This window comes from Oncorhynchus keta, chromosome 14, assembly GCF_023373465.1.
Source record: "Oncorhynchus keta strain PuntledgeMale-10-30-2019 chromosome 14, Oket_V2, whole genome shotgun sequence".
Lineage (NCBI taxonomy): Eukaryota > Metazoa > Chordata > Actinopteri > Salmoniformes > Salmonidae > Oncorhynchus > Oncorhynchus keta.
The window spans coordinates 43,126,617-43,141,640 of NC_068434.1; the positions used below are offsets into that span (position 1 = coordinate 43,126,617).

Here is a 15,024-nt window from a genome sequence, read left to right on the forward strand (position 1 = left end):
GCGTTCCAAACCTCTCTGCCAATAACAGCTAGTTTTCAGTTTTACGGTACTTTATTCTTGCTTAAGAAATGTATCTTTGCTAAGAAGCTATTGTCGTTTCTTTTTGACCATTTTCATTCAAAATAATCACAGTAAGGTACTTTATTGTTACCCAGAAACGATTTGATACGGAGATAAAAATGGCCGCATTGGACTTTTAAGTCAGAGACTTTCTCACAGTTTTTAAGTAGCCAACAATCTTTGATGTCATAATCGGAAAATGTGTTTCAATCAGATGATATACAGTTACTGCTTGTCTGATGTAATGTTGTATGTTTTATAACATAAAAACAGATCCGATCCATGGGAATTTGCAAATGGCAGATCTAGTAGGATATAACTTAATTTTTTAGCAAATAAAGGTTCTGACTAACTCTTAGGGAGTCAATATGGAGCCTCCACACAACAATGGCTCTTGTTTTGTGACTTAAAAGTATTTGTGCTGTGTATTCAGCTTAGTCTACATAACAGGCAGTTTCCCAAGCCCATGCCATGAATGCTCAATAGTTGGAGCATTATGTGGAATGAACACATTATGTGAGCCACAACAGTTATTTGTCCCCCATTGATGACTTATCTCCCCCAAATGAAAAAAACAACAACAGGGATAACTTAGCCAGAAATGCTTTCGCCTGTGGTATTTGAGTAGCCTATGTTGCAGTTCACTAAAGTCTCAATACATAATTCATACTTTACCGTTATGCCACTGTTTTGATACACAATACAATTTTCCAGACGTCACAGAAAAAGACCTTGTAATTTCTAAAACAAGGCCAAGTAATACACCTACGATCTGGATCTAAGATAGTGTGCTTTTCTTTGTGGATTGTGGCCTACAGATAAGGCTAAGAAATGCAACTGTATTCATTGCTGCGTAAAGGACATTTTGTTTTCCCTAGATTATTCATCAGCTCCCCTAGGATTGTATAGCATGGGATTCATTCCCCTGGGAGAAAACACATGCACGCGCACACACCAGCACACACGGCCTGCATGTACGCTCACAAACACCTCATTCTGAGAGACAAGAGGAAAAGGAGTGGGAGGATTTCCCCCGCTTTTCTTATTTTCGGCTTACATGAGGTCATAGTGACCATCGGGCTTAACAATTACTAGACTGGAGCTAGACCAATAACATCATGTTGATGTCCACAACAGGAAATACAACATACTTTCAAGAGAAGTAAAAAAAAAAAAAAAATCTCAAGAAAACAAAGCTAAGGACAAAACAGAGGTTATGAGTATTACGTGTAAAACCACTTAAAAGTTATAACTACAAACTAAGTCTTTGCTTTGTTTATATTTGTGTATAAATAATCAAGTAAAGAATCATTATTTGAAGATCACAGTAATTTAATAGACAAACTTCCATTATGGGGAGTTTTGATCTTGTTTACAGTATATTGCTAATCTGCGAATGGCATTTGTCCAAAAGACAAATACTAGATTTTTTGCTTTTCACGTACAGATGATATTATTTCAAATATGACCCACACTTCTTGTGTAGCGTGGGCTGTTTGTTCAGCCCTGCATTGCAGCTGCCTTGGCTGCCTGATGGGCCCGTCTCTCCTCCTCAGCCCTCTCCCTCATATCTTTCTCCCTTCTGATGAGCTGCTGCCTCTCTGCCTCCCATTCCCCCACCTTTCTCTGGTACTGCTCCATGTCAGGGCCCTCTGCTGAGGCTAGGCTCTGCTGGACCAGGCTGGAGACCAGCACCTGCAGGGGACTAGGGTCCACCTTTCCCCTGGACTGGAGCTGCTCACTCAGAACCTACGCATGGCCAGAGGAGATGAGGTGGTGAGCGATGGGGTGTATGGAAAAGGAGGCATTAAGGCCTAGATTTAATCAGATCAAGTGTTAACCAGCGATAGCCGACACCCGCATAGCTGATGTTTTGCCTGGTGTCAGACGGTGTAATTGCTATCAAACCGGTGAGCAGTTGCTCTTGTGATCGTCACGATGAAGATTTATTTGATCCTAATCACGGTGTAGGCCTAGATTACATCACACATTCCAGTGTTCGAACTGGTAAACACCGAGGCATGGGATTCCTACTAATGAGACTCCGTACAGCCAAAGGCATTGTCCGACATAGTTATACCGGAAGCCGCTTGTGGATTTAACAGCTCTTACACGGTTCCACCTCTGACACCGTCAAAACACATGCTATGCGGGTGTTGGCTGGCACCAATCTAATTGAATCGAGCCCTAAGTGTAACTGTCGTTGTAGATTATGAGTGCTTAATAGCAATTTATTCAACTGATCAAAACAAGAAATCTGTAACACAACATACATGCAGTCCATACACAGGCTCTTCCCTTGTTTAATTGATCTTCCCTTTGCCCAGTACCTTAAACCTGCTGGCATAGAGGGGTAGCTTATCTCTCTCTGCCTGGTCGTCCTCATCCACCTCCTTCTCTTTCTCCCCCTCCTCTCCTCCGGACTCATCATCCTCTCCAGATGAGGAGTCTGAGGCAGAGGACAGGTCCTGCAACAGACCCTCCAGGTAATCCACCTAGGAGAAACACAGGTTTAAGGAAACACACAGACGCAACTGGGACTGACAGACCGACACGATAACTCTGGAGCAATGAGCATCCCCTCATAGGAGTCCATCAGGACAAAGAACGGACGCGAAAACAAACACACGCAGACAATGGCACACACAATTAATATTTCCTGATCTACACAGAGTCCTCAGTTCTGACACTGTCCTGCTTTCTGGCAAACCTGGTTTGGTTCCCAAAGTCTCACAGATTCCCCCTGTTCTCCAGACTCTACTAAATCACATTACTCTGCTCAGAGTTGAACTACTGAACTAGATAGGGCTAGAGGAGCACTGCACCAGGGTGCGTTGACGTGCTTCTGGGTATAAATAACCCAGATATAACAGTATCAACACTAAGCCCTGGAGATAAACCCTCAGACCGTCTCATACCCTGTACCTGGAAAGTAACAGCTCTCTACTGCCACCAGGTTGGTGTCATATGCTCATTGTGTTATTTAAAGCATTTGATGAGTAAAATGAGATTGTAAACAATCAGCTAAACTGTAACAGGCTTCTTATTCATGATAATGCTTTATAATGAGTTAGTCTTATACTTGTATAATGTGTTACTAATGACCTTGTTCGTGTTAGATGCTGATTTAGGTATTGTAAAAAGTACAGCACTAAGACAGGTATTGGTGAGTACATACAGCATCCTTTGATAGTTTGCCATCTCCAGGAGCGGCAGCTATTCTCTCCATGACGGCCAGGGCCCGGCCCAGATACCCTGGGGTCCACATCAGAGGCATGCCCCTGAACACAGCATGGATCCCTGCCCCCATCTCCACCTTACCTAGAGACAGACAGAGAGAACGAGAGAGGAGCAGGAAGTGGAAACTATCAGAGATGTGATCAGCACAACATGACAACCAGACCATGCGGTTTGGAGAGGTTGATTTAAATGAGGATAAGAGGATAAAGCAGGGTTTCCTGAGGAATCCTTCTGCTATCGACAAATGGTTAGGAACATGAGGAAAGGCTATGACTTGTTTTAGGACCAGGAGTATGGTCTGACTGGGGGAATACAGACCTAGTAAAGCACAGCCCAGCAGTTGAGCGCTGAGGCCTATAGAGCCGTCTTGCTTCAGACCAGATATCAGCAGTGATGCTCCCAGAGCCCTCTCCTCTGACATCTGCACAGTCAACCAACACAAACATACACTTATGCTTCAGACAACATTTGAAAATAGCATAATGACTGACTTCCACAGAAATACAGTAACTATGGCTGCTACATTTAAACTGATACATTTTGCACTCGTCTTTTCCTACTAGCACTGACTGGTGATAGATACTTTGTTGAGGGAAAATCTAATTGCTGCGATTGTGATAAGTTGTCTCACCTAGCTATCTTAAGATGAATGCACTAATGTAAGTCGCTCTGGATAAGAGCATCTGGCTAAATGACTAAAATATAAAAAACATGTAAAATATATATGTAAATATCCATATTTATCAAGGGGGATGGTGTTGTGCTGGGATCATAGTGACCTTCTCTACACACATAGCCCTCCTTAAGTTAACAACAATCAATCATTTCTACAGAGTCCAGACACTCCAAATTTTCTTTGGCACGATAACTTCTCCCGGACATGTTGGTACACATGAAGTACAGAGCAGTGAATGCTACTTTACTTACGCTGAGCTCTGGTTTGGTTGCAAGGTAATTGCTAAGTGCATACAGGGACAGGATCTGTGTTGTGGGCAGATCAAAAGACTCCTGAAGCATCACCTCTTCCACGACAGAACAGGCACCTGCAGAAGAGGAACAACCTTGTGAGGTTTTAAGCTACATTTCATATGTGTGTACATTGGCTTAGTTTTGTTTAACTGAGTTTTTCCAAAGGAGGTCTGGAATAACTTTACAGTTTGACAGATATTACAGTTTCAGAAGTCAGAGACTCTTTACCTTTGAAGTCTTCATCTTTTATGAAGGAATCTATCAGAATGTTGAACGTGAAATCATCTGGGAACATTCCATATTGCACCTAAATACAGAAACAGAGAACGGTTAAAAAACGTTCCATAAGCACAATATCATAGTCAACCTCAGACATGGAGGTCAAACTCTTTAGAATGTAGATTTTCAAAAAGGCACTATGTACTGGACAATTACCATTCTAGGTAGAACATTAATGAAAATGTTATGGTCATGGAACATTGGGTGCCAACTTGGAGGACACTTTGTGACACTGTGTTTCTATACTCAGAGTTGATATTCACGTCATAAAAGGAATTCCCCTCGACCATCCCCACAAATTGGGTAAAACATTGATACCCATTGTAAAAACAAAAAAAAAAGCCAACTTCGTCGTCAGTTTTTGTTATACAGAAATAAAAAAAACATGCTGCTGTATTGTTCAATGTACAAGTTGAATTTGCAATTGACTAAAACAAGCAGACAACAAGAAAATGTCAAGTTTTTGAAGTGAACCAATGGGGTAACCTAGCTCACCACAGGTTGTTTTCACCATTTTCAATCTATCTAATACCGAGTGGACTATGGCTCAGCTTAGCATAATGTAGTCCTACCTTGTTCTTGAGTGTGTGCAGGGCCCTGTCTCTGGCCCCGTATCTGAGACACTGTCTGACCCAGCTGTGGACAGTCCAGTCTCTGAGGTACCAACAGTTCGGGCTGTGGCGAAATCTACAGGAGAGAGAAGAGAGATGTTCAGACGTAAAAAAAAAACAAGAACAAACAAGACATGAATGTTTATGACTTCTGTTATGTCATTATTCTGACGCTTTTATGCAGCATAGGTCAAGTCAAGCGTAACCGCTTAACCCATAGGCTTGCAATGCAATATTCTTGTTAATCTTGTAATCACATAAGAAACAGATTCCAGAGGAGGGGAGAACAGGGAAGCTCTTAGAGAGCATCGAAGCACAGAACAAACATGCATGTGACTGAACATAAACACACCATAAAAAACTTTGGAAGAAAACAGGGGTCAGAAGACAGTGGCCAGGAAGTGAACACCCTAACAAAGAAAATCATTTAACAGGGCATGCAAATTAGGCTTACTTATACAGATAGTACTCTGCTTGATCAACCTCTTCTCTTGACGATATGTTGTCAACAAACTGAAAAAGAAAATTTCACAGAGATATGGTATGACAATGAAGTAGTTTGCTACAGCTGAAACTGGTTGACAGACATACAAGCTACAAGGATGAAATCTCTCAGTACTCTGCATGCTCTTACACGTGATATTGACAGGGAGCTGACAGGGAAGTTCCGGTCATACGTCCTATCCATCAAGGAGGCCAACAACGCTGTAGGATGACATGTTCATATTCAGCTTTACTTTCACATTTCACAAGAGCTAGACTTGCTGAAACTTTCTGCCATTTAAATATATGACTTAAATCTTCAAAAGACGTTACACTACTAATAACACAGTACAGTAGCTCTCCACGTGTAGCCAACACTGCCCCCCTTGTGTTAATTTAGTGCAGACATTCACAGACATCGTCACTGACTTGACAGTTACATCTTCAGTACGACGTATGCACAGAATAACGAATATATTCACACGTCACTGTGTCTCAAAAAACTCAAATGCAACTGATTTCATGTCCACTTAACAGCTAACGCGTGGCAGATATGGTTGAGGCCCACCTTTCATTTGTTGCGCTGGGTAGGGACAAAGAGAATTGTTAGCAATGAGTCTTACCCAGATTTTGATGATCTTTCTCTCTTGCGTCCCATAATTTGGTGTCTGTGTATGGTGTGGAAAGTAGACATCTTCTAGCTGTAGGACATAAACAAGAATGACCACACGTTACATAGAGTAGACAATCGTCTCTGAAGGTAACATGCACAATGCAATTTATTGCGATTACAGTAAAAGCAACTACTAAGTTAAACTTTGGACAAACGGGATAAGAGGCATCTTATTTGGTTTAGCTTGTGAGGAGTTCGGCTAGGTCAGAATGGGCTCATTATACGTAGCTAGCTAGGTAGCCACCTGGCTAGCCTTCTAGCTACTTGCCTGGAAAAACACAAATAGTTCGGCCAAACAGTGTATCAACCAATGATAGAAAACGTTCCTGATTTAAATAATTCATTTTTAGTGTTAAAAAATGTACCTATAAAACGGTGATTTCCACATTTACGGATAACTTTGACAGCTCCTAAACAACGCTTCAAAGTGTAGGCTGCCATCTTGGGACGATACCAACATATGACAGAGGGGAGCAACAATGTTGAGTGAGAGAGCCTTACTCAAATACACGTTTAATGCGAACCGTAACACCATGAAAAACAGTATACATAATACGGAAATAGAAACGGTGTTATTTTTTCTAAATACTATAATTATGTATGTTTAATAAAAAATATCAAACATAACATGAGAATGAAAGCCTTTATATCTATTGGTACGGTCTCGAGTGCCTGTTATGGTGAATGTCAATTGTCCCAGTGGCAAATATGTAGGCCTGTCTGAACAAACCCATTTTTTGATTCTATCAAAAAGTCGTATCAAAGGCCTAGATATTATGTGCAGACTGCAGAGTCGTTCAGACTGATGATTGGCTGTTAATTTATGGCTCTTCCAGTTCTTCCAGGAATGGGCAACATTGATCCATAAAACCAATAGAGATAGATAGATAACTCATCTTGATATCTGTGCTATTATAGCGTCTGTGACAGCATGGGCAGCGCCATTGAGGCTACAACCCCTGAATCGAAGGGAATGGGAAACGCTGTAAACTTTGATAAAATACACACTATTGTAATGTTACGATGGGCGACTATGGGAGTCTTATTCATTAGGCACCAATAGGTGCCTTAGAGTTCCACATATTTTTGGGCTCCACAGTTTTTGAGCTGCGGAGTGGTGCAGTGGTCTAAGGCATTGCATTTCAGTGCTAGAGGAGTCACTACAGGCTGTGGTTCAATCCCGGGCTGTATCAAAACCGTCCGTGATCGGGATTCCCATAGGGCGGCGCACAATTACCCCAGCATCGTCCGGGTTAGGGGAGAGTTTCGCCGGGGTAGGCCGTCATTGTAAAATAAGAATGTGTTCTTAACTGAATTGCTGGTTAAATAAATCATTATTTTACGATTCAAAGCAGTTATTTTTTTAACGTTGTGGCTTAATGAATTCGTATTCATTAAGGCACAACGTAAAAAAACAAACTGTTTTGGACCGTAAAATAATAATTGACCCTGATGTCATACCCTGCTCTCTGTCACCTGTTCAGGTACTGTGGCTGCGGATGAGCTGAAGAAACAGCAGGCTGTCCTCCCACAGATCTCAGCTGCCCTGGCAAGACTCTTTTGCTTCCCCTGCAAAAAAAGGAGCCAAAAAGTAGTTGTGCAGGTATCAATACCAACTTATTTCAGTGCACCTTCCACCATTCCACAAACCCAGAGCAAACAGAAGAGGGAGACAAACACATCCTCTTCTTGATTTTTATCAGGCCCACTTGGCTACAAATTCTAAAGTGCATTTTGCTGTGTGTAGTGCATCATTATTTTGACTAATCACTGTTTCCAGTCATACAGCCAGTGTAGGATATACTGCCCTAACTGTATTGCAATTGACACAATTGCAGAGTTACTGTAACTAATAACAAAAAAATGCATCCCACCCTGACTCCACCACTCAAATATAAGCTACCTCAAATGTAAGAGATAACGCCCCCTTTGATGGCTTAATATTCTCTGAATCCTTTAAATGACTTAATTTACCAATACAAAGGTATTGCATAGGCCAGGCCTTTCTAACCAAAGACCATATGGCTGCTAATGTATCTTCTAATGCATTTGTGTCAGATCATAGTCCTTCTCCTTGAACCAATGTGTTTGTATTCAAAACATAGTGTAATCTATTTGTTTACTACGGGACGCTCCTTGACCGTGATTATGTGAACTTCTTGGCCCAAGGTCTAGGCAGGTGACAGGTCATGTCCTGGGTGGGTCTCTGTTATTAAACAAAAGCGGGAAGAATTTCTGCACCCTTTAGTACACTGACCACCAAAACAGGAAGTTCCCTACCTGAGAACCGTGCCAAAGAGAACACACAGGAAGTGAAGCAATTTAGCAACACAGTTGCTGCAGACATAACTCTGTCCCTCATCCCGATGCTTTATGGCCTCTGTGAAACTTTACAGGGAGAGCTTTGAGTTCCAGCTGTGTGTTCCTGGCAATAGTGAATGAAGAGAGGAAGAGAGGCCACACACCCCACTTAGTCTTACCACATTTACATAAAGACCCTACAACACCATCTCTACACATTATGGACTGATTCAGGTAGACAAGATACAATTTATCCTTGCAGTTTGATATTCTACCAGGTTATGAGAATTTACCCACCAAGTCTAAAAATGCTTTATCTCAGTGACTGTGAGGTGGAGATAAAGAATCCAGAAGTAGTATTTTTTAGTACCAAAACTGTCTTTCATCTCGTAAACCGGTTCCTCTTTATTCTACGATAGATTTAGCCTGATTTGTGTGTACACTGTACTTTAAAAAGTATGCACTCGCTACTGTCAGTCACTCTGGATAAGAGCATCTGCTAAATGTACCACTGCTGAATTTGTACAGTTCAACTGAGCCATTCATGGTGATTACTGATTAATACATTATTGCTATATTTTAGTAGATGCTCTGGATGACATACATGAGCAATTTGGGTTAAGTGTGTTGCTCAAGGGCACATTGACAGATCTTTCACTTAGTCGGCTCTGGGATTTGAACCAGCAACCTTTCAGTTACTGGCCCAAATCTCTTAACCTCTAAGCTACCTGCCACACAGATTATACATACATAATGTCAAACTGCACACTGACATACACTCAGGATATGATGCAGGTCCTCACCAGACATCACCGACAACAACGTCGCCTGTGGGCACAAACCCACCGTCACTGGACCAGACAGGATTGGCAAAAAGTGCTCTTCGCCAATGAGTCGCGGTTTTGTCTCACCAGGGGTGATGGTCGGATTCCCGTTTATCGTCGAAAGAATGAGCACCGAGGCCTGTACTCTGGAGCGGGATTGATTTGGAGGTGGAGGGTTCGTCATGGTCTGGGGCAGTGTGTCACAGCATCATCGGACTGAGCTTGTTGTCATTGTAGGCAATCTCAACACTATTCGTTACAGGGAAGACATCCTCCTCCCTCATGTGGTACCCTTCCTGCAGGCTCATCCTGACAGGACTCTCCAGCATGACAATGCCACCAGCCATACTGCTCGTTCTGGGCATGTTCTCGCGAGACAGGAATGTCAGTGTTCTGCCATGCCAGCGAAGAGCCCAGATCTCAATCTCATTGAGCATGTCTGGGACCTGTTGGATGGAAGGGTGAGGGCTAGGGCCATTCCCCCCAGAAATGTCCGGGAACTTGCAGGTGCCTTGGTGGAAGAGTGAGGTAACATCTCACAGCAAGAACCGACAAATCTGGTGCAGTCCATGAGGAGGAGATGCACTGCAGTACTTAATGCAGCTGGTGGCCACACCAGATACTGACTGTTACTTTTGATTTTGAACCCCCCCCCACTTTATTCAATTTCTGTTAGTCACATGTCTGTGGAACTTGTTCAGTTTATGGCACCGTTGTTGAACCTTGATATTTTCATATAAATATTTACACATGTTAAGTTTGCTGAAAGTAAACGCAGTTGACAGTGAGAGGACGTTTCTTTTTTTGCTGAGTTTAGTTTAGAGCCTGCTGGACTATACAACCCAGTTTGGGACTCTGATGACAGTTAAAACCGTCGTGCAAGGACACAACCATCCCCATTAGAACAGACAAACTGTACAGTGCTGTACTCTGCTGTGTTCTAATGAAGTGCACTGTACTCTACTCTACTGTACTGAACTATAGTTTACTTTTCTTTACTGTACTGTACTCTACTGTGCTGTACTGTGATGTAAAAACTCGTGAAAAATAGATGTCTGTGATTGGTTCAACAATATAAAGACTACAAAACCCTATTTAGAGTCTGCAACACTCCAACCCAGTTTGGAGCTCTAATGACAGTTAAAAACTGAGGTGCAAGGACAGTAACATCCCCTTGAGAACAGACAGACCTGACCAGGGGAGAAGAAAGGAACTGTATAATTTAAATTGAATAAGCAAGAGGAAGAGTCTGTTTTTGAAAAGAGAAGAGGTTGTATCAACCATTTTAGATGACATCCTAACCATAACACATTAGGTAGAGGGACACAAAATGGTGCTCTGTAGTAACTGCCTGCAGCTCTAGCTGTTATTGTTCAATACATTTGCCAAAATATATCTGGCTTTGAAATCAAATGCAGCTTTATTATGGTGATTGATCCTGGTTCATCATTAGATTAACACCATACTGCCTGATTTGTAAAAGCACAACCTTTTCAGACCAATCACTAACGGCCACATCAACCTTTTTACAGCCACAGGACACATTTTCCCATCAGAGTGAATGACTAATTTACCAGAGTCCCTTATTCCTGACTCCCCCCAACGGTTTCACTTCAGCAGAACCTGTGTGAGAGTGAACACCACTACCTCATTGAGAGGTCTTCTCTCTGTGCTCTATCTGGAGCAAGTAGATGTTGCCCTTAACTGCTGATCTATAGTCAGTTTTTCATTTTCCCTCTCATGATTAAGGTTCGGATAGGGGGAAGTTGAGCTGATCGTAGATCTGTGCCTAGTAGGGGTAACTTCTTCCCTTCTCTGTGCTTCCTTTCCGTGCCATTTAGCCGACGGTTTGGGTTGAAACATTTAGGTGAGGAGAGAAGAGAAGAAGAGGAGGATGTGAGAAGTTCCTCTTGACGTTTGCAGTTTCATACCTGGGATTTGGTGGTCTCTCTTGATAGAATAGGGAAGCTTTGCTACTTTGTATTCTCATTTTAAAAGTAATGTCTACCACTTTACCTGAGATGACATAAATGGTGGGTTGGCTGATGCAAATGTCAAATTATCAGCCTTGACCTTCAAGTCAAATAGCACAGTGGATGACAAATTGCTCTCTAATCTCAAAAAGAACACTTTAGATCAAACCTACAAGGACAATGCACACACTCCTCCTTTCCTACAATCAACAATAAAATGCAGTATTCTGAATCACATGTGAGTGTTCAGGAGGCTTGTTGTCTGGGACACCCACAGAGTCTCGTGAACGACCGTTTGATCGGGATGCAAAAGAGGTTTGGGGAGAGATGTGTTCTCTTCCGCTTCCTCTCCTTTGTGAGAGAAGCGAGAGATCTCTGTTCTCCAAGAGGAAAGTCAACTCGTTCGCAAGTCATTGTGATCATCTCTGGTTCTGTACTGTGTGGTTTTAGAGAGGAGGAAACGTGGCAGTTGGATGATGCCCGAGTCCCTGGGGGAACAGGAGATCTGAGTCTTACACTCTCATGCGTTGTTATTAGTCTCTTAAGTAGACCTCCTAGTATGGGTGTCTCACTGGTTCTGCAGTCAACAATGGTACATCATTGCCTGGCCAATAAAGACAACTGTAAGTTGGCTAAAGCTGAGACAGACTAGCACCCAATGCGAGACCTAAAATTCACTTTTCATTATTCTAGTGTTAAGTCATGTTTCTCTCTCATCATCAGGCATACAGTAGTTGCTATACAGTAGATCAAAGGCAATCATCATCAGGCCATTCAGCCATACACATAAAGCATACAGAGAGATGGAGTTGACAAGACTGGAATGGACTGCGGTCAGACTACTATACTCAACTCATTAGGCTTCATGCCCTCCCAGTAAGCATCATTTTCCAGGGCGTTGAAAATACATATTCTCCGGACGTTGAAATCAGATTCATTTTCGGCTCTGAATGACAGTTGAAAAGACATCCCTAACATTGGAAATATGTATTTTCTTTTGTCATTGATAATGTGGTAACTTTTTTTCCCTAATGAAGTAAGCATTGTATAATAATACTATTTTTTTTTTTATCCATTTAATATAGGAGAGGAAGATTGCAATACAGTGGGGCAAAAAAGTATTTAGTCAGCCACCAATTGTGCAAGTTCTCCCACTTAAAAAGATGAGAGAGGCCTGTAATTTTCATCATAGGTACACTTCAACTATGACAGAAAGAAAATCCAGAAAATCACATTGTAGGATTTTTAATGAATTTATTTGCAAATTATGGTGGAAAATAAGTATTTGGTCAATAACAAAAGTTTATCTCAATACTTTGTTATATACCCTTTGTTGGCAATGACAGAGGTCACACACTGGTTTTCACACACTGTTTCTGGTATTTTGGCCCATTCCTCCATGCAGATCTCCTCTAGAGCAGTGATGTTTTGGGGCTGTTGCTGGGCAACACAGACTTTCAACTCCCTCCAAAGATTTTACATTTACATTTACATTTAAGTCATTTAGCAGACGCTCTTATCCAGAGCGACTTACAAATTGGTGCATTCACCTTATGACATCCAGTAGAATAGTCACTTTACAATAGTAAATATTGTAAATATACAATAGAATCCTACGGAGAAAGCTAAAAACCCATCCCCATAGCTTATTCCAGTAGACAGGGTGGCCACATGGCAGGCATCTAGAGTATAACAGGCCTCCCAGTAGCCCTGATGTGACAAACTTCATAGAGGGCCTCGGCCCAGCTGAGGTTCTCAGATGAGAAAGGGGAGTGTCCAAGACTGGCAGATACCTCAGTCTCAGTCTGCTTATTTTCAGACGCCGCATAACTTCAGGTTGGTTTAGAGATTCTGGAATAATAATCTTAAATAATCTTAATAATAAACCTTATACACCTTTAATAAACAATGTGAAATAATGCAGTATGGGAGGTCAACATGGACCAGTCCACTTGAACTGGGATAGCCTTGCCATGCACAAGGGGATGTAGAACCAGCCCTATTGCAGCCTGCATCACCTAAAATGTGCTGTAAGTAAACAGTGGAGACTGATCAAGTTCCTGGTCATGCTCAAATGGATATGGTCCAAAACATAATCAACAGACTCACCATACTGACACTACCACAGTAGGCCACATTGAATATCAGCATTCGAGGAATTCTCATATCTTCCATAACCTAAATAAAAACACAACACTAATTTAGCCTAGCTAGCATGTGATATCAGTCAAATTCCGATATTACTGTTTGATTTGCATTAGGCGTGCCTGGGTCAGATTTCTGTTAGTCTTTGAACCGGCGTGAGATTGACAGCTTCCCTGAAGTATGACCAATCTCATTAATGGATGCTTTTTTTTCGATCATTGTATAGGTTGTTGTTGTCCTCACCTATCCATTCCTTAAGAACAACTTCCAATAAGAACAACTACGAGCTGAGCTGGGTAGGCCTTGCCCTGCAGCGTTGGGCATTTGGAAAATGGTCATGCCAAGGTGTTGGCCTGAGGGAAATGGTAGAGCAATGTCAACCACCCCAAAAATAAATTATGAAAACCAAGCTTGGAAGACACATAAGCTCGTCTACAAAGCGTGTTTAAATGTATAATTTAGTCAGCTGAAAATAAGATGAAACGATAAATGCCCACGGTACCGGTATTGCCTGGGTCAAATAGGCTAGTTTGGAACATAGATAGGGAGCCATACGATGCTTACTATTTTCTATGGGGTTGAGATCTGGAGACTGGCTAGGCCAGGTGGTGTGCCCCGCGGTGTGTTTGGGATCATTGTCATGCTGAAAGACCCAGCCACGTTTCATCTTCAATGCCCTTGCTGATGGAAGGAGGTTTTCACTCAAAATCTCACGATACATGGCCCCATTCATTCTTTCCTTTACATGGATCAGTCGTCCTGGTCCCTTTGCAGAAAAACAGCCCCAAAGCATGATGTTTCCACCCCCATGCTTCACAGTAGGTATGGTGTTCTTTGGATGCAACTCAGCATTCTTTGTCCTCCAAACACAACGAGTTGACATTCTCCCAATGTTCTTCTGGATCATCCAAATGCTCTCTAGCAAACTTCAGACGGGCCTGGACATGTACTGGCTTAAGCAGGGGGACACGTCTGGCACTGCAGGATTTGAGTCCCTGGCGGCGTAGTGTGTTACTGATGGTGGGCTTTGTTACTTTGGTCCCAGCTCTCTGCAGGTCTCTGCAGGTGGTTCTGGGATTTTTGCTCACCATTGTTGTGATCATTTTGACCCCACGGGGGTGAGATCTTGCGTGGAGCCCCAGATCAAGGGAGATTATCAGTGGTCTTGTATGTCTTCCATTTCCTAATAATTGCTCCCACAGTTGATGTCTTCAAACCAAGCTGCTTACCTATTGCAGATTCAGTCTTCCCAGCCTGGTGCAGGTCTACAATTTTGTTTCTGGTGTCCTTTGACAGCTCTTTGGTCTTGGCCATAGTGAAGTTTGGAGTGTGACTGTTTGAGGTTGTGGACAGGTGTCTTTTATACTGATAACAAGTTCAAACAGGTGTCACTAATACAGGTTACGAGTGGAGGACAGAGGAGCCTCTTAAAGAAGAAGTTACAGGTCTGTGAGAGCCAGAAATAT

General features: G+C 42.3%; 1 protein-coding gene across 1 annotated transcript; it reads right to left on the minus strand.

Annotated features, from left to right (window-relative positions):
- Window positions 1-1,368: 1,368 nt before the first annotated feature.
- LOC118393473 (28S ribosomal protein S27, mitochondrial-like) lies at window positions 1,369-6,829 on the minus strand. Its single transcript, XM_035786166.1, has 11 exons — window positions 6,681-6,829; window positions 6,266-6,343; window positions 5,794-5,864; window positions 5,614-5,672; window positions 5,121-5,235; window positions 4,498-4,576; window positions 4,228-4,343; window positions 3,619-3,721; window positions 3,239-3,381; window positions 2,391-2,555; window positions 1,369-1,809 (listed from the first exon to the last, which is right to left on the minus strand). Exons 1-11 carry the CDS (start codon window positions 6,754-6,756, stop codon window positions 1,561-1,563), a joined length of 1,254 nt encoding a protein of 417 aa, XP_035642059.1. The 5' UTR covers window positions 6,757-6,829; the 3' UTR covers window positions 1,369-1,560.
- Between the last annotated feature and the right edge of the window lie 8,195 nt (window positions 6,830-15,024).

Coding starts and splice junctions, on each gene's coding strand:
- LOC118393473 (XM_035786166.1), bottom strand. CDS start 6,756: ATGGCAGCCTACACTTTGAAGCGTTGTTTAGGAGCTGTCAAAGTTATC. Junction 5,673..5,793: donor GCTCCCTGTCAATATCACGT/GTAAGAGCATGC, acceptor TTTCTTTTTCAG/TTTGTTGACAACATATCGTC. Junction 3,722..4,227: donor CAACCAAACCAGAGCTCAGC/GTAAGTAAAGTA, acceptor TTGACTGTGCAG/ATGTCAGAGGAGAGGGCTCT.